Here is a 20,671-nt window from a genome sequence, read left to right on the forward strand (position 1 = left end):
AAACCCTCAACCGGCAAAGATACCCCGACAGCAGGAAAAAGTTATGTTGCAGGCACGGAAAGATATCCGCGGGTGGACGGATGTACACTGTACGTGGATTTCCAGTGTGCTGAAATTAGTCGATGTACAGAAATCATGGTTAATGACAATGCTTTTCATTGTTTCTATATGGAGCCTTACCATTGAATACTTTAAGTACTGACAGTATTGCAGTAGACGCAGAATTTCCTCCAGGTGACCTTGAAAGGGTATTGCTGGAATGCAACGCAAGGTTGACAGCGTCCCGTTTGTAGCTTGAACATGGTAAAGCTCCACCGGGAGGAGGACGATTCTTTCAGGCACGGAAGGATGGAAGGATATCCGCGAGCGGTCGCCTCAGGAATGGGACGCATTACATCAGTTGAAGTACACTTTTCAGGTGAACAGGAGTCGTAGAAGTGCAACGCCAGGATAACAACGTCGCGTTTGTGACTCAAACAAGGTAGAGCTATTCGTTTCTACAAGAAACCTGACCATCAGAAATTGTAAGTACTGATAATATGGGCCGGTGATACGAGAAGTAGGAACAGTATCTTTTACATTCTGCTCGTAGATTGCGTACAAATGTCAGATCGATACATGTTCCTCCGAGTGTGGTTGCTTCAGTAGGATCCGTAGCTAATTCCATGCGAAGGTATTGGCTCATGAAGTCGATAAATTCGGTGTTTTCTTCCTTCGAGACATCGATGTTGAAATCACCGGTCACGATTATGGGCATGCTAGAATTCACGTACATACACAGATTCCGCGCCACGAAGAGTTTCTTCTGTTTGGTGGTTGTACCAGGAGATATGTACAACGCAACCAGTAGTGTACGGACGCTCATAATTTCGACCTCAGCAGAACAAACATCGCCATATTCATCTGCCATAATGAGCGTTGTGTCGTTTCTTCGACTGGCCTTTTGAATCGCATGAGGGCTGGCTATGTTAAACGCTGACCTGTTCTGGTATATGGCAACACCCGCTGCTCTCGTGCTGGATCGCTTCGACTGGGAAACGCAATTATATCCTGCTATTTCAGTTATGGTGCCATCATCCTGCCAGGTTTCGCTCAGTGCCAAAAGATCTCCAGTCATCAGTACATGGTCTGTACTAATGTCCAGAGCATGAGCACCCAGACTCTGAACATTTGCGGATACCAAAACAATGCCAGGGCCCTTGGTCTCCACGAACTGCAGTAACTCATCACTGATGGTGCACAAACGGTGATTTGACAGGCGTGTCATTTCCGTTCGAAGTTCCCGTATCTTCGGTGTGTCGCTACCCTTGGCATGATGAAACTTGAAGTCGTTCTTGGCGTTGGTCAGAAATAGACCATCAAGGGAGGACACTCTCGAGAGGCCAACATACACCAGCTGTTGCTCCTGTCCCTTCTCGTAATGGTACACAATTTGCGGGAATGTTCCACCCTGCGATTTGTGTACCGTTAAAGCACAGGCACTGACTACAGGGAATTGAACCCTTTTACATTTGACACTCCCGAGGGTTACGTTCACCGACCGTTTGCCTATTGGTGTCCAATCCTGCTGCAAGACACCTGGTTTTGAGTGTACGAGGGGCCTAGATTTCACTCTCAAAATTCGTCCAATAGCATCATTTTCAAATTTAAACCACAGCCGTGCGACTTGTTGTTCAGGATCATCATCGCTTCGCTCTATATACATTAGCTCGCCAATTGCACCGTTGACAATCCCGTCTTCTACTTCGACGTTTGTTGTGATCATGTAAGGCATTCCAATGGTGAGACGCAGCATGTAAGGCAATCCGCCGGCTTCCACCACACTCATTTTGTGTATCTTGTTCCTGGCGCTTACGAGCTGCTCGTTAGTCCTGTACCCGTTAAAAACGTCTTCGGCCAGACAATCCAGCCCGTCCGTTTCTCTCAGTACGTCGTTGTTGTGCTGTTCCACGTCGAGGTTACGATGGAAGAGACGTATGGCATTGGGTACATTTTCCTTGCACCATTGGACTGTGCGAAAGCGGCTTTCGATGAGCTTAGTTTGTTCATCTGACAAGCGATCACCATTTCCAATACTTGTGAGCACAGCTGAAAATTCCTCATCGCTTTGCCTCATGACCCTGACAAGTGGATGAAACTGTAGTGACTGCCAGAGAACAGCTCCATGCATAGAATTTGCAGGTGGTTTGAACACAAATCTTGCATTTACTGGAGGAAGCTGGCGAAAGTCTCCAACGAAAATGATGTCCATTCCCCCAAAAGCATCGTCATATTCGCTTCGGATGTCTTGTAGCCGCGCGTGAATTGCGTCCAGTATATTGGCGCCAATCATACTTACTTCATCGACTATGACAGCTCGAACGTGAGCAAATGCATTCCGATACAGCTGGAGGGTTTCGAAATTTAATTTTGCGTTGTTCCTGCGGGACATGGTCAACCGGAAGGCAGAGTGAACTGTTGTTCCGCCAATAGCTACAGCTGCCTTTCCTGTAGAAGCACATGCAACGTATGCGTTGTTCTGGGCGTTGTGCGCTTGACTAAAACGGTTGTATGTTTCCATCAGGATACGCAACGTGAAGGTTTTTCCGCTACCAGCTGGCCCAGTAAAGAATATTTGTAGCGGTTTTCTAATGTCGTTGAAGCTGTGGATCGAGTGGATGACATGGAGAATCAATGCTCGCTGCTCAGGATTCGTGGCTCGTACCATTTGGCAGTATGCTTCTTTATCGATGACATTAGACCGCTGTTTAACGACTGCGTTCAATGTGTTCGTTGGCAGGTTCTGAATATCGTCGTCATTTGGCTCCATATTGATTGTGCGTACACAATCGTTGTGTTTTTTGTGGCATCGTCCTGCTCTTGACCTGCGTCGGCACCACACATACGCAGGTACTCCTCAACAGTATGCTCCAGATTGAATTCGCAGTCGTATTCCTTCCGTTTCAGCAACAGAGTGTTTTCTTGATTGTCGTACAACTGCAGGAATTTGTTGCAATCAAGCAAATCGCACATTTCATTACGGAACGGTAGAAACAGCAAAACCATCTCCCGTTTGTAGTCATCGAGCTCAGACATCGGATACGCTCGCCAACGCAATACGCGTGCAGTGGCTCGACGATTGTATCCGTTTGCAGGATTCTTCGCTTTCGTGTAGTATGCTACAAAATCAGCTAAACAAACATCCTCTAGACCTTCACGTGCCTCGTACTTTTGGATGATGTTGGATGTCCATATGTCGACGGAATCATCTAAGATGCCTTCTTCATCCATCTGCTTTGTGCGCTTTCTTGTCTTGGTCCTTTCGTGCGGCCACATGGTAGGAATGAACTCCACCTTTCTACTGGCCTCTGACATTGGCTGACGAAGAAGGTACCAGGCAGCTTCTTGTGCAGACATCTCAACAGAGTTCAGCATCTTGATGCCGACTTTCTTCAGTAATGACAGGTGGTCTTGATCCGGGAACTGCTCTGAAAGCTGCACAAGATCACGGTGCAAACTGCTTATGCCGCGATTTGCCTTGTTTACGTACTCGACGACGTACGCTGCACAAGAAAACTCTTCTAGGATAAACTGGAGATCCATGTTCGACTGCAAGACATTGGCGATCCACGGGTTGAAAGGATTGGTCCACAATTCCGTCATCAACTGTTTTATCAGTACCGTTGGTCGTGTTATCGATGCACGGATAACGTCAAGGTAGATTTCAAACGAACACTTGCAATCGGCGAGAAATTCGTCGAGCGTATCGAATGCTTTGGTCTCCAGTACATTGTGCATCTCTATTGACCGCTTCTTGAGTTGTGCACGGCGTCCATCATCAACCGTGAGTGGAAGCAAAACTCGCGTTTCATCCATCGGCCAGTATGGAATGTTGAATCGGCAGCTTTTCTCGCCCCGCTTGTAGCAGGTAAAGGTGTGTTTATGTACCTGGTTTCCGTAGCTGTCTGGGAGATCAACAGCTTTCACGGAGCAAATGCTATCAATCAAATGGACAGTAGCAGGCATGTGTTCTGAAACCACTTCACCAGGATCCTTGCTCAGCCACAGCAGGATGTGTGCATGGGGACTTCCGCGATGTTGGAACTCAATTCGTTTGAAGAACTCCAATACACGGAACCTCCCGAACGGGCTTTTCCTCGACGACTGCAGTAGCTGCATTATTACATCAACAAGCTTGTTGAAGTATACACAACACGTCACTGGATCCTCATTCACCAGTGTTGCCCGTTGTAGTGCCGACAGTTGCTGCATAATATTGCCATCGATGTTTCCAGCTGACAACTTCTGTAGTGTTTCCAGGAGAAGAGGCCACTTTGTCTCACTGGCACTCAAAGTGAGGAACATCGTCGGTTTCCCCAGCTGCCGAATCATTGCGAATAAATCTCGTTTACGTTGTTGCCAGTATTGCACCGAATTCGGGATAGACTTCAAGAACGACAAGTTCCGATCGATACACTGTTCAAGAAATTCCTTATCCTTCAGCATCTCCCGTGTTATATTGGCGGTTCCCATACACCGAAACGTGTTTTGAAGTCCTTCGGAAACGCGCAGTCGAAGAATTTTCATTGCTACGTAAAGCAAATGTTTCGGTTTCACCGCTCGTCTATCACGGCGGCGCAGCTCACTGGTGGCCATCATGAACGGCGTTACCCGTACTTCCGGATTGAACGTTCTCGGCTGTCCTAGATAGATGTCTGGAAACGATAGCTCCTCAGCGTGCTCATCATAAATGATGGATAGTGGTACTCTGTTCTGCGCCGGGGCAATCTCCAGACACTTATCCTCATTCCATAGAAGGGTCTGCTGTTGTACAATCAGCATTTCGACATCGTTGTCGCTCTCCATGGTTTCAATGGCATCATCCACTCGAGGTTGGGTATCGATGGCCTGCAGATTATCCTCGCTTAATGTTATGCCATTTCGGCGATACAGGGGTGTGGTGACCAGATACTGCAGCCAAGCTTTGATTGTTGCCTTCTTTACCCATCCAGACAGGTAACTAGTTTTGTGGATCAAGTGTTTCTTGATTGACACATTGATCGCTCTGTCGTCGTCAAGTTGGCGTGGGAGTTCTTTTACCATCTTATCCACATCCACAGGCACGTTTATCACTTGACCAATGATGCCGTAACTACCCGCTGCAAATCGCAGTCGTCGAATCTGCATAAATGGCAATCGTGGTGCGATGAAACGTTCACTTATTGGATCCAATGGTGGCAGAGGTGGATTTGACGGATACTCCGGGAACTTAAAACCGTTAGAAACGGCTAATGTTGGGACCTTTCCATGTTTAAGACTCTTTCTACATGTGACGCACGCAAACAAATCTGTGATCTCCAAATCAGTGCCGGCCAATACTTCGCATGCTGCGGGAGTCAGCAATTTAAGGTCATTTGAAAACCACAATCTGTCGCATACGCCACACGGAAAGCCAAAACGGTTGTTGACGAATCTCTTCTTGAACTCCTTTGTTGCACCTTCTAGGTTTGGCTCAAATGATTCTATAAAAATGTAATAAATGAGTGTGGGTTCATAGGAAAACTTTAAAATATTATTAGTGTTTATATAGTACTCACCCTCGCCTGAATCCTGAGGATACGAGAAGCCACCCTGTTCGTCAGACAAGCCCTGCTCCTGCATGTCATCGGCGATCAAAGATTGAATGGAAGGTGATAGGACGATAGCATTCTGAACGAGATCACCGTCAAACGGGGTTTGTGGCGGTGAAATATCACCGACCATAGGGTCATCAACGATGACATTTCCAATAAGTTCATCGATGGCACTTTCGCCGTCACGCAAGCGCACTGAGGGAAACACTATAGCACAATGTATGACAGAAAGACAGATTTGACAGAAACTTGATGTTTTATTGAATCCTCGAACTCATTTGATTCATTATTTTAAGAATCAAAATGAAATGTAAATATTTAAATGAATTGAAACAAATTGATTTAATTTGTAATATGTACTACATACTATGTAGCAAATAATAATGCTTAAGATCTTTGTTGTCACTTTTTGACACTTTTGCAAACTAATGGAAGAACTCAATTGTTGAAGAGTTCACAAATTGAAAATAATTGATTTCAATTGAAAATATGCAATACACAATTTTCACTGCAAGCAATACATGAATTACCGAGCTAAGAAAGATTCCTGGAATATATTGTTTAACCTGATGACAATTTAAACTGATTTATCTGAAAGACACCCTATTACGGATAATGATTATATTATAGTACTCATACTTCATTGGCATTAGTTGCATGTACCATCGCACTCTTTAATTCAACATATACATTTAGATACTATTGTGATTTGAGTATAGGTGAGTATGCTCAATAAATATTAAGTTAGAATTCCTCTAAATATGTGCTGAGCACATCATTAGCTGATTATCAGATGAGATACTTCAAATAAAGAGATGAGTTCAAATAAAATCAGCTGAGAAAAATCCATTTTGATTAATCAGATGAGTATATTACTTCTGCATGAAGTTTCCATAACATTGTAATTTCCATTATTGGTATAATTAAGTTGGTTTGCTGTTAATTATGTTAATAAGTTTAAGATTCTCTTGTAAATGTTAATGATATCTTCTATATAGACATTTAACAAAAGTATTTCATATTGAGTTTTGCAAATTTAATTTAATAAAAAATAGAATTGGCAAATTTCTGGAGAGTTTCCGAATCGATTGATAAGCAAATCTCGAAAATCCATCAAAAGACAAAGACGCTATTAGCGTTTGAAATCTCTCCTAATTTCATGACAATCTTGAATTTGGAAATTTCCGTTTTACACCCTGTATCAAAGTCTTCCCCTTAGACGAGGTTTACGTCATTTACGTCAATCTCATTTGTTGGTATATGTACGTGAAATTGTAATGCTCTGTCTCACGTTGTTGGTATAGTGAAAATATTCCTCGGCTAATTTTTGGAGTAATAAATGCCAAAATGTTGAAAACATTGTAACATTTTGCAAATTCTGGGCCTTAATAAAATGCGCTACATGTAATATGTATAAACATTTCATTAATGTTTGTGGATAAATGTCCGTGTGCTATGAGTTAGTTACGATTCAAAATTCAATTTTCCACTAAGGAGGTGTACAACACACCATTAGCTGATAATCGGCGATTCACTAATTCCTCAACACAAAATGTTTTATGAAAAAATGCTAAAATTTCGCATTAGTTAAATTTGCCATGCTATTATACTGTCGATTTAATTCGACAAACACACCTCCACATATGAATCAATTTAAATCTCCTACCTCGAGTTGAAGGCCCTTCTCCAGCATCCCAACCAATGGTTGGGGATGCTTTACCTTTAGCCGCTTTTGTTCTCGCCCGATAACACCGCGCTCGCTCCGCATCGGTCCTCGGTTGTTTCGATGGATTTCCCGTCTGCTGATCAGCCACGCGCTTTTTATAATCGCGAATGTATTTATTTGTCAAGTGTTTTGACATGATTCACTCCGATTCTCAATAACTACTATAACTAAGTGATCAATTAGTGAAAAATTTCACACTATGGACTCTATCCTATGTTTTCGAAAAGGTATTCCTAAAACACAATTGGAATTTGTAGAGATCGTTTATTTCATCAAACACTTTGCTATACACAAATGATGTCTGTGATAGAGAATGATATTGCAATTAAACGATGAACCATAGGGTGGCCGTCATCGTTAGCAGCAGCACCCAGCACCAAAGAGAAATTATCTCGTATTGTTCAGACTAACGTTTGTTTGATGTTGTGTTTCATAATTATTCTGAAAATTCTCTTTCTGCAGCATTAACCGCTACTGATGCCGCTGGGTCCGATACTGACACACATTTTGCTATCAAATGTTCTAAAGCCATGTGCGCAAAATAAATATGGATGTCACCGCGTGTTCTGCAACAAATTGCGTCTACTAACGCCACTATTAGCGATTGCCACCATTAATTTATTTTGCAATTTAAAAAAAATGCTGGCAAATTAATTCTTTTGTGTAAAATTGTGATTCTGGAAAATCATTATCTTGATAGAAAATTTCACTTGGCAACAACTGACGCCATCCATACGAATACATATTTCCAGCACCTACGACGCGCGCCCGTAATTGTGCTGCTGGAATAACAAAACCGAATAAGAATTTCACTGCCACTGAAGCCATCTCCCTTTTGATCGAAGTAAAACTTAATTGCTTGGTGATAGCAGATTGTTTTCCGTCGGTAGTAGAATCACGAGAGCACGATTCAGAGAAAGACTTATAATTTTGGTAGATAGTCATCCATGCGAAAACATTTTTGCAGCTTCTCCGTTAGACGCGCGCTCGTTCTACATACATACAGTGATTCTACATACATACACAAAACATACGATGATTCAACTCATCCATGAGTTTTTAGGTGCTGAAATGCCTCGCGCGCGCGGGAGAGCAGTTTTCTTATAATCAATAAAGATGGCTTATTAGTCCCGCCTCTTTGTTCTCCGGTATGGCTGCAAATATTGTGTAACCGTCACACACTCACCAAAGGGGCGTGGCTACAGGTTCAACTTTATTGATTACAAGAAAGCAGCTCTTCCGCGCGCGAGCCATTTCGTTCGAGATGTCGCGGAGAGCAAACCGTGATACCACCTTCGGCATCGGCGGAGCTCCTACCGGAAATTTTATTCCCGGCGATGGTGTGGGTCGCGCGGTCGTCGTCATTAACATTAGCAGCGCTCAGTTTAAATTTTCTTGTATGAAGTAGGAGGAATGACGGCTTTGGCAGGTTTTGTTCTATTATTGTCGGGGGCGGTTTTTGTTGACCAAATTTTATGAAATGTGGCCACAATATTCGTTGATATGCAAAGAATGTTTAGGCCAATTTGAGCATAATTAGTTACAGAAAACCCCCTGACAATAATAGAACAAAACCTGCCAAAGCCATAATTTCCCATACTAACGATTGGCTACCATCAATGAAAGTAGCTCTTAAGTCACAACTTGAGGCGAGATGAATTTTGATCAAAGTAAAACTTAATTGCTTGGTGATAGCAGATTGTTTTCCGTCGGTAGTAGAATCACGAGAGCACGATTTTTAGTTTGAAAATATTGAATGTAAATTAGTAGCCATGTGATTTTCAGCGCTGGGTAATGATGGGTAAATTGTTTTCTGACCACATGAAAACATCACGAAATGAGTAAATTTCGAAATAGGCCCAAATTCAACTCCGTAAGTCAAGGGTGAACATTTCATGAATTTGTGATACAATGTATGCAATTGATAGTTGATTATGTTATCTTTGAAGATGTATTGAGTTTGAAATGATTCAATAACAAATTAGAAAAATATTGCAAAGATATCAAACTTCATATTTATATATTATCAATGGTGCAAAAAACAGTTTTCATGCCAATTTCAAAGGTACCCCAATGGGCACAATATCGTCAAATTGACTTAACCAAAGTAATTTACAATGTTTTATTACCTGTATAAGTACTAACTCGTCTTATGACAAGTGAGCAAATTTGTATTATCGGTTATGTGAAAATCTCTGGAAGACGGATTTCCATCAACGGTAACTAACTCTTCCTGGGTTAAGAATGGTAGTCCTGAAAAGGACTGATTTTGTATTTTTTGTGACCTGATTCAACGTTCCACCGATGCCATTGAAAAGATCACACGGATACTTTGTTGTCGTATGCAAACCGATCTATGCAAATAGATGTATTTGCGGTTGGTTTTATTCGCACGCCGCCTCCGATTATTCTTGCTTCTTCTTCCTTTGAGATGTTGAGCATCCCTGGCAGCTAGACGAGCGGCCTCAGCGGCTATATGGCTGATGAAATTCATCATCCTCTTGTCAACAGGGGTCCGGCTTGCCACGGTATTGCTTCTTGCCCCCCTAGGTGGCAGGGGTACACTTGCGGGCGGCTTGCGGGTGCAGCTCTCACAAAGAGGATTCCTGTCCGATGACCTCCGAGCGGTTTGCTTGGTGTGAGCCATGCTGTACGGCAGATAAAGCTAAAATGGTATAAAAGTTGTACCTAACAGCTGGTTTTGTGCGCAATTGCTGATCCAGCAAGCCCCGCCCTGTTCGTAACTAACAAGGATATAAATAACTCTACCTCTTTCTATCACTCGACTGCTGCTACTATCGGGCAGCTACTCGATGATTTGCCAATAAAAACACAGCAGACGACATCGTTGCGTACACTTTATAATTCTTTACATGCAAAATACATCCAAAATATCTCTCTTTCAAGTAAAATTTCTGGCGCTGAAAAGGACTGATTAAGGTACTTGAAATCCCGTTACGGGCCTTTCACAAATTACGTAACGCTGTAAGGGAAGGGACTCAGGCCGAGCGTTATGATCTACCTTCCATTCAAAAAGTTTTATGAGGGAGAGGATGGAAGTCTAAAATCATCAAATTTAGCGTTACGTAATTTGTAAAAGAACTCGCGCTCCGAACACCAACGAAAGGCAAATCAGAATAGTGAAAAAACAAATCTGTAGCGACCACCAATCTGTAAAAACCACCACCTAACGAAAAATTTCATCCGCATCATCATTCATTAATCTCAATCAACGAGCCCTCCCGTGCGAACGAAATCGTCTGAGATTTTAAAGGAATGCATTACGTTTGAATATTTAATGCTAAAACGCATCATTTAACTCATTTGCCAAAACATCATTTTGGTTTAAACCGCATTCGAAATTAATTTGGGGGCACTTTATTTCTCATCCATGAAAGAGTGTCTAATATTTTATGCGAGAAACATCAACTCACTGTTTTTAACAAAGGAGAACAAAAGAAAACATACGATGATTCAACGCATCCATGAGTTTTAGGTGCTGAGTTGGGCTTGATTAGAATCGTACATGAGTTTTGAGATTTTGAGTTTTTACCACCACAGACCAAACCACAGGCGTTATCGCTGGAACCACGCTGGTCCGTTCTCCGTGATATCCAGAATGAAGCGCACGCGAAACACGGGGCTTTTTATACACAGCGAAAACGAAGTAGTGGATCAAAAGGCCCGTACCTTACTGCAATCTGATGTCCGTGTTGGGGATTTATGAACGGGATTGAATTTTTCACCCGTTTTGGAAAAAAATGACATTTTCAATAGTTTAATGTTGATAATCAATAGTATCAACAGAATTGGCAAATTGCTGGAGAGTTTTCGAATCTCGAAATCCGAAATCTGAATCCGAAAGCAAATCTCGAAAATCCATCGAAAGATAGAGACGCTAATAGCGACGCTATCCTAATTTCGTGACGGTCTTTCCGTTTTACGGACGGAAATTTCCGTTTTACACTACACCCTGTATCTGAGTCTTCCCCTTAGACGTAGTTTACGTCAAAAAAAAAGCGGGTAAATTAATTCTTTTGTGTAAAATGGTGATTCCGAAAAATCATTATCTTGATATAAAATTTCACTTGGGAACAACTGACGCCATCCATACGAATACATATTTGCAGCACCTAAGACGCGCGCCCGTAATTGTGCTGCTGGAATAACAAAACCGAATAACAATTTCACTGCCACTGAAGACATCTCCCTCCGATGCGCGCTCGTGATTCTGCTACGGACGGCAGGCAACTTTATGGTGTCGCCAATCGGTTTATTTTCACTTTGAATAAAATTCGCCTCACCTCAATCTTCCTCTGTGTAGAATGGTGGCCCTGAGAAGAACCGATTGTCGATGACGACCACATGATCCACGACACGAGTTGGAAATCGCTCAGCTGGAATTCAACTCTGGGAGCGATGGTGGGACCGCTCTACACGACATTTCAAATGAAATGCAACGCGCGCGCGGGAGAGCAGACCGTGATACAACCTTCGGCATCGGCGGAGCTCCTACCGGAAATTTTATTCCCGGCGATGGTGTGGGTCGCGCGGTCGTCGACATTAACATTAGCAGCGCTCAGATTAAATTTTCTTGTATGAAGTAGAAGGAATGACGGCTGTGGCAGGTTTTGTTCTATTGTCAGGGGGTGTTCGTCTCGCGCGCGCGGGAGAGCAGTTTTCTTATAATTAATAAAGATGGCTCATTAGTCCCGCCTCTTTATTGTCCGGTATGGCTGCAAATATTGTGTAACCGTCACACACTCACCAAAGGGGCGTGGCTACAGGTTCAACTTTATTGATTACAAGAAAGCAGCTCTTCCGCGCGCGCGAGGCATTTGGTTCGAGATATCGCGGAGAGCAGACCGTGATACCATCTTCGGCATCGGCGGAGCTCCTACCGGAAATTTTATTCCCGGCGATGGTGTGGGTCGCGTGGTCGTCGTCATCAACATTAGCAGCGCTCAGATTCAATTTTCTTGCCTGAAATAGGGGAATGACGGCTTTGGCAGGTTTTGTTCTATTATTGTCAGGGGGGTTTTTGTTGACCAAATTTTATTAAATTTGGCCACAATATTCTTTGATATGCAAAGAATGTTTAGGTCAAATTTGAGCATAATTAGTTACAGAAAACCTCCTGACAATAATAGAACAAAACCTGCCAAAGCCGTAATTTCCCCTACTAACGATTGGCTACCATCAATGAGTCAAGTCACAACTTGCGGCGAGATGAATTTTGATCAAAGTAAAACTTAATTGCTTGGTGATAGCAGATTGTTTTCCGTCGGTAGTAGAATCACGAGAGCACGATTCAGAGAAAGACTTATAATTTTGGTAGATAGTCATCCATGCGAAAACATTTTTGCAGCTTCTCCGTTAGACGCGCGCTCGTGATTCTACATACATACAGTGATTCTACATACATACACAAAACATACGATGATTCAACTCATCCATGAGTTTTTAGGTGCTGAAATGCCTCGCGCGCGCGGGAGAGCAGTTTTCTTATAATCAATAAAGATGGCTCATTAGTCCCGCCTCTTTATTCTCCGGTATGGCTGCAAATATTGTGTAACCGTCACACACTCACCAAAGGGGCGTGGCTACAGGTTCAACTTTATTGATTACAAGAAAGCAGCTCTTCCGCGCGCGAGCTATTTCGTTCGAGATGTCGCGGAGAGCAGACCGTGGTACCACCTTTGGCATCGGCGGAGCACCTACCGGACATTTTATTCCCGTCGATGGTGTGGGTCGCGCGGTCGTCGTCATCAACATTAGCAGCGCTCAGATTTAATTTTCTTGTCTGAAATAGAGGGAATGACGGCTTTGGCAGGTTTTGTTCTATTATTGTCAGGGGGGTTTTTGTTGACCAAATTTTATTAAATTTGGCCACAATATTCTTTGATATGCTATGATATGATATGATATTTGATATGAAGTACTAACGATCAGCTACCATCAATGAAAGTGGCTCTTGGGAGCGTCCACAAATTGCGTAACGCTTAGAGGGGGAAGGGGGGTTTGGCGAAGTGTGACGACCCATACATAATTTTTAGATGCTTCATACAAAAAGTGTGACATAGGGGGGAGGGAGGGTTGAAAATGCCTAATTTTTGCGTTCCGTAATTAAAGGATCTCCCCTTAAGGTGACTCGGGGAGGCACTACACACCGTGTTATTTTTCCTATCTTTTGTCTTTTTGTCTTTTTCTAACATTGTCACCTCGTAATTTTGGAGTGGCGTATTTCGGTTTTCAGTTGTTTGATGTAACTGTAAATGTATCAGCATGTAGATTTCGAGTAAGCACGCGCCGGTGATACTTTTTCAAAATCATATTTGTTGTAAGAAACAAATGTTTGCAGCTCCTCCGTTAGACGCGCGCTCGTGATTCTACATACATACAGAAAACATACGATCGTTCAACTCATCCATGAGTTTTTAGGTGCTGAAATGTCTCGCGCGCGCGGGAGAGCAGTTTTCTTATAATCAATAAAGATGGCTCATTAGTCCCGCCTCTTTGTTGTCCGGTATGGCTGCAAATATTGTGTAACCGTCACACACTCACCAAAGGGGCGTGGCTACAGGTTCAACTTTATTGATTACAAGAAAGCAGCTCTTCCGCGCGCGCGAGGTATTTCGTTCGTGATATCGCGGAGCGCAGACCGTGATAACACCTTCGGTATCGGCGGAGCTCCTACCGGAAATTTTATTCCCGGCGATGGTGTGGGTCGCGCGAATGTCGTCGTCAGCATCAACAACACTGAGATGGAATTTTTCTTGCGTGTTTCTCTACGATGGCGGCTATGGTGGTGTATATTTCTGTCGGTGGCGGAATCACGACCGTGCGTCAGGAACGCTACAAAAATTTATTCGCATGGATAGCATCAATACCAGTGAAATTTCCCGTCAAGATTATAATTTTAGTAGATAGACTGTTACTTGTTTCAGGTTTAATTTCCATCCATGCGAATACATTTTCGCAGCTTCTCCTTCTGACGCACGCTCTTCGTTCCCACTGATGGCGTAGGTAGCGCTCGTAACAGGATCGTCGCGACAGAGAATCCAACGATGGCAATATGTTGCAGTGTAGCGGTAAAATCATAGAGCCAGCATCTGCATTTAAGTGAAATACTCTTGTGATATTCTGACTATCGAATGGTTGATGTTGTGTTGGTGATTAGAAATCCGCATGATCTGAAATCTGTCCTTTTCAGGGCATTAAATTTTTCATTGGAGGAATTTGGTTTGATTGAGAGTAAATTCATGAGATGGTTGCGTTAAATCGGCAGCAGTTACGCAAAAATTCATTAGATTCAATCCATCATTTTACTTCTGCAGAGTTAGTGATTAAAAATCCATCGAAAGATAAAGACGCTAATAGTTTGGAATCTATCCTAATTTCGTGACGATCTAGAATTTGAAAATTTCCGTTTTACACCCCGTATCTGAGTCTTGCCCTTATCATCCTCCTAAACATAATGGTGGTCCTGAAAAGAACCGATTCATTTCCACTTATGTGCCTCAACAACACGGCGTCGATTGCCAGAATTCAAAGATGCTGTTGGGAACACGGAAGTAAAGATGTACTGCTGTTGCCACGACCGCCACCACCACCCAACGAAAAATTTCATCCGCATCATCACTCATAAAATTTAATCAACGAGCCCTCCCGTGCGAACGAAATCATCTGTGGAATGCATCACGCTTGAATTTGTAATGCTAAAACGCATCATTCCGCTCATTTGCCAAAACATCATTTTGGTTTAAAACGCATTCGAAATTATTTTGGGGGCAGTTTATTGCTTATACATGAAAGAGTGTCTAATATTTTATGCGAGAAACGTCAATTCACTGTTTTTAACAAAGGAGAACAAAAGAAAACATACGATGATTCAACTCATCCAGGAGTTTTAAGGTGCTGAGTTGGGTGCGTTTCAACTCACGCTTGATTAGAATCGTCCATGAGTTCTGAGTTTTTACCACCACAGACCAAACCACAGGCGTTATCGCTTGAACCGCCCTGGTCCGTTCTCCGTGACATCCAGAATGAAAATGACGCGCGCACGCGAAACACGGGGCTTTATATACACAGGGAAAACGAAGCAGTGGATCAAAAGGCCCGTACCTTACTGCAATCTGATGTCCGTGTTGGGGATTTATGAACGGAATTGAATTTTTCACCCGATTTGGAAAGAAATAACATTTTCAATAGTTTAACGTTGATAATCAATAGTATCAATAGAATTGGCAAATTGCTGGAGAGTTTCCGAATCCATTGATAAGCAAATCTCGAAAATCCATCGAAAGATAAAGACGCTATTAGCGTTTGAAATCTATCCAAATTTCGTGACGGTCTCGAATTTGGAAATTTTGGATTTACACCCTGTATCTGAGTCTTCCCCTTAGACGTAGTTTACGTCAAAATGTTCGCATGAAGGACATTTCCTAGAAATTGGTTTTATGATTACCCTCACTCACAATAAGGCAAAGACAAAGGTGCTGTTTTAACGAGATGGCGCCACAACATTTAAAGTAAAATTAATTTCCTTGTATGGGCAAATCATCCGTTCTCATTAACTACGCATCACATCAATATGAAACCTAGGTCAAAAAGCAACAAATAATTTTTAGATTTTTTGTTCCCACGACTTGTTTTACAGTTCTAAACAATAAAAGAAATTTCATTGTACCTCCATACTAAGTTCTAGCTGTATACTTTCAATTTCTTCAAGACTGTTCTCCACCTCGTGTGTGTGGAAGGAACATTGAAAGCTTACGATATCGAACAGCAGATGTCACTAGTGTATATGCAATAGTACATTGATACAAACACACAGCAACACCACCTGTCGCCTGATCATGGAAATATTGCAATTATACCATCAGGTGTAGTGGCTGTTGTTAAAATATTTAGGAAGGGCCTCAAGCGGAATTTTTGCTAGAATACAACTGACGATCTCCTATTACCGCATCGCTAAATACCGTATAACCTTGCTCATTTGAAAGTGAATGGTGTCGAGCGGGCGAATAGGGGGTTTTAATTCGACAAACTGGCTTCCCTACACTTATTCGTTTCATACGTGCTTTCAACTCTATTTGCTTTTTTGTTTTCGCGCCCGATAAGAAACTTGGTTCAGATGCAGCGAAAAACAGCACTTTTTCATTAGACAAGACAAGTGTCGATTTACCGGGGCACGAATTAAAGTGTCGAATTGAATGGTGTCGAATGAGCGGGGTTCTACGGTTGAAATCTTCTGTCGCAGAACAATTGAATAGAGCCAACACCACTCATGCATTTGAATAGCATTCACGTGGTAATGGTTCGTTCCATGATATTAACTTTGGTATTCATTACCGGTATTAAAAATTTCCCCCCAGGAATGCATAAAGGATTCCAAGTAACTCGAACATAATACCACAGACAAACAGACGTAACAGCTTGAACATTTTTCTGAAAAATCCATCGCTCAACTCCTCTACCACCATCTTGCGAGCATGTTACACGAAACGATGTTTCGTATGACATCGTCACCAGAATGCGCTGGAGTGAAATGTCAAACTCGAAGGATTACGAAACTAGCGCCTCTAGTTGCGAATTGCGTAATCAATCAAATTCAAATTGATCGTTGAAGTCATGGTCGATGGTATTTTCTCTAGTGTTACGTCTGTTTGTCTGTGATAATACCTTAACCTTAGCGAAGATACATACATTCATTGGTTTTCATACACTTATCATAAAAAGCGCTAATTAATTTAAATAAATGCGATAAATGTTAATTATGGGTGACATAATGGAACCTTAACTATAGGATGCACTTTTTATCATTGACCATTGTTCTATATTGTGATGTATGATAATGACAATGCCGCCACCGCTGGTGTATTAATCAAGTTTTTTTCTCAATTATTCTTCATTTATACATAAATTACTAGATTGATGTATCACATAATTGACAATAGTATTATTTACTTCGATTCGTCTATCTAGCCATGTACACCACCCTCAGCAGCAGCAAAGAGCACGGTGAACTAGTCAAATCGCAGGCCTCCATCGAGTATGTGCTGGACCACAAGGAGCTACATAATTTCGCCCGCCAAATTGCATGTGGCATGAAGCACCTGGAGCTCAAGAATATTACACACAGGTTAGTATCACATTAACAAGCTCAGTTTAATAAGGTTCTTCTACGTCTTCTATAATGACTCTACACTTCAACTAGAACTTGGCCTGCTTTTCAACTATTAGCATTTCCTCAGTTATTAATTGAAAGCTTGTCTATTCCCGCCATTGCATGAGTGAGTACTGAGTATGTATCTTGTGTGGCATTGTACAATGGATACACTATGCCCAGGGTGTCGAGAATGTTTCCCGGAGACATGCTAGACCGGAACCGAGAACTGCCATCTCCTCATTGGCAAACCTACGCCTTTGCTCGCAAAGTTAACTGGAGACCCCAGCTTAATAATGTAATATTCCGCTAGCATGTTTGGCGCCCGCCAATTTGTATGTGGCAATGCGGAGACCATATCAGTGATTAATTTGAGAGAAATAAAGGAAAAAGCTTCTTAGATCATTTCAAAAAAATCTATGAAAAATATAGTATTGCTATTAGTTTATTATTGCTAAGGTAGAAGTGACCTGAACAGATTTTTCCATTCCACCAGCCCTTTTCTTTCAAAGAGACTCCAAGAGAACTACCAGTCCAATGAGAATTTTGTAGATAGTTTTGCACGGCGGTGTACTCTAATTGATCGAAGCATCTTGAAAGTTCTGACAGTTATGAAATTTTAAACTGAACATTTTCCCTTTTTCTATGCATGTTTGTGATTCTCAGTGAAAAATTCTGTAGCCTAAAGTAGTGGCGGACACAGAGATGAGACACTACACGATGCATTTACACTATTGTTCTCGAAGGCTATTGTTTCCGCTAAGTTGCGAAGGGCCAACCTTCCTAGCTTAGTTGGTTAAAGGCACCAGTCTAGCGTACTGAGGGTCATGGGCTCGAAGGAAAGTGGTTAGGGGACAACGGTCCATAATGCACCTCTTAAGGACAAGCATCAAAGAGTCCAAAACTAAATGAACTCACGTTTTTAAGTGCACACCACTGAATACGGAGACAGCTGACAACTTTCGTTTTCATTATTTCATCTTTGCTGCATCGCAGCATGCGTGGAATAATGAAGATGACAGTTGTGCGATGCTTTCATATGAAGTGGTGTGCCCTTGACAACGCAAGTGATTTTTGTTTTGGATTCCGAGATGCTGGTTCTTAAGCTTATTGAATGTTTTCACCAATATAAACAAAAATACCGAACCAAACAATAAAGTTTCCATGACTTTCAAACGCATTTGAAAATGTTTTAAAAATAGGCCTGTAAAATTACTCAATTGTATGTAAAATAATGGTGAACGTATTTCTTAATGGATTGAACTACAGTCTTACGGGTGAGGTGGAAGAATCGCAAATCGTTAAATTTGAGTGAATACGAAGAGATTTTGCTAAATTCTTCCAATGGATAACTAGGGTTTCTTACCCCATTCCCGGCCTAACATGCGTACGACTGCATTATTTAATTGATATTTATGACAGGAAGCAACTTTTCCTGAATTTTATGAGCTGTATAATACTGCAATGGGGTTCACTTCTACTTAAAAAATAGCTATTCGGCCTAATTTTGTTCAAAAAAGCTTTTCATTTATTTAGTCTACATCTGAACAGATAACACTGAATCAACAATTTGACACCACAATAGGGGAAGGTAGGGAGACTTGATCCCCAGGGAGACTTGATCACCCACTGTTTTACCGAAAACCAAAGTAGTTTTGTTCTTGCATATTTTTTCGTATAGATCCTCTAGACAAATGACTTTTATGTGTCGAGTTATTTTTTGGATTGACAACCTTATTTATTCTGCAGGGCGGTTTGTATGTTTTGACCTTCCTAAAGATTTTTTTTGGCCACACAAAATTTGAATAACTTTTTACAACAATGACCAAATGCTTTCGTTTTTAACAGCACAAAGCCATAAATGTGCTTAATGATTTGTACTGATGAAAATGTCAACATTCCATCAAAGTTTAGGATATTTGGATTTGAAGTTATTGCCTTTGATCCCCCATTAGTCACCCATACAAAAATTTGGCGAAAAAATTCAAAAAAATATAAATCTGTTCTCAGGCTTCTAATTTTGTGTAGATTTGACAGATTTGATGAAGGGTTGGCATGAAAAAATATTTATTGCGAAGATATCATAGAAAGGGGATCAAGTCTCCCCAAATTTTAAAATTGCATGTGCTGTCGAATTCAATATCAAAAATCGTTCATTTATACGTACAGCAATTCGAAAATTGCGCGTATTTTGAAGGAAAAATATTTAAAAAATCTGAGGGCACCTATCTTATTTTTTCAAAGCAAGTTCTTGGAGAGGGATCAATTTCCCCCGAATATTTTAAGAGTAGATTTTTGACAGCACTTTAAAAAATCGATTGTGTATCAATAACAACAATAATTTAAGGACCGTCATACATCAGTAAAGTTAAATGCTATATTCCTTAGAGAGTCTGTGTGGAAATCGCGTATGTTTATTTATTTTTGGCTGTGATACATCCGAAATCAAAAAAGGGGATCAAGTCTACCCAGTCTCCCCTACATGGTTCGAGGCCGCATCCTCGAATACGCCCCACGCTCGTCAAGTCGTTTTGCACCTGGTCTACCCATCTCGCTCGCTGCGCTCCACGCCGTCTCGTACATGCCGGATCGGAAGCGAACACCATCTTTGCATGGTTGCTGTTCGGCATTCTTGCAACATGTCCTGCCCATCGTACCCTTCCGGCTTTAGCTACCTTCTGGATACTGGGTTCGCCGTAGAGTTGGGCGAGCTCATGGTTCATTCTTCGCCGCCACACACCGTCTTCTTGCACACCGCCAAAGATGGTTCTAAGCACCCGTCTCTCGAATACTCTGAGTGCTTGCAAGTCCTCCTCGAGCATTGTCCATGTGTCATGTCCGTAGAGGACAACCGGTTATATTATCGTCTTGTACATGACACATTTGGTGCGGTGGCGTATCTTTTTTGACCGCAGTTTCTTCTGGAGTCCGTAGTAGGCCCGACTTCCACAGATGATGCGCCTTCGTATTTCACGACTAACGTTGTTGTCAGCCGTTAGCAAGGATCCGAGGTAGACGAATTCCTCGACCACCTTGAAGTTATCCCCGTCTATCGTAACACTGCTTCCCAGGCGGGCCCTGCCGCGCTCGGTTCCGCCCACAAGCATGTACTTTGTCTTTGATGCATTCACCAAATACACTATATTAACAATATGATTCACTCTC

At 42.0% G+C, this 20,671-nt stretch overlaps 1 protein-coding gene across 1 annotated transcript in view; it reads left to right on the plus strand.

The window, feature by feature from the left end:
* LOC134212419 (platelet-derived growth factor receptor beta) overlaps positions 1 to 20,671 on the plus strand; it is a 538,624-nt gene that overhangs the window by 476,967 nt on the left and 40,986 nt on the right. Inside the window, exon 20 of the mRNA XM_062690252.1 lies at positions 17,326 to 17,482. Coding sequence (XP_062546236.1) covers positions 17,326 to 17,482 — 157 coding nt within the window. The remainder of the gene's footprint in view (positions 1 to 17,325; positions 17,483 to 20,671) is intronic.

The sequence above is a fragment of the Armigeres subalbatus genome, chromosome 2, assembly GCF_024139115.2.
Source record: "Armigeres subalbatus isolate Guangzhou_Male chromosome 2, GZ_Asu_2, whole genome shotgun sequence".
NCBI classification, from domain to species: Eukaryota; Metazoa; Arthropoda; class Insecta; order Diptera; family Culicidae; genus Armigeres; species Armigeres subalbatus.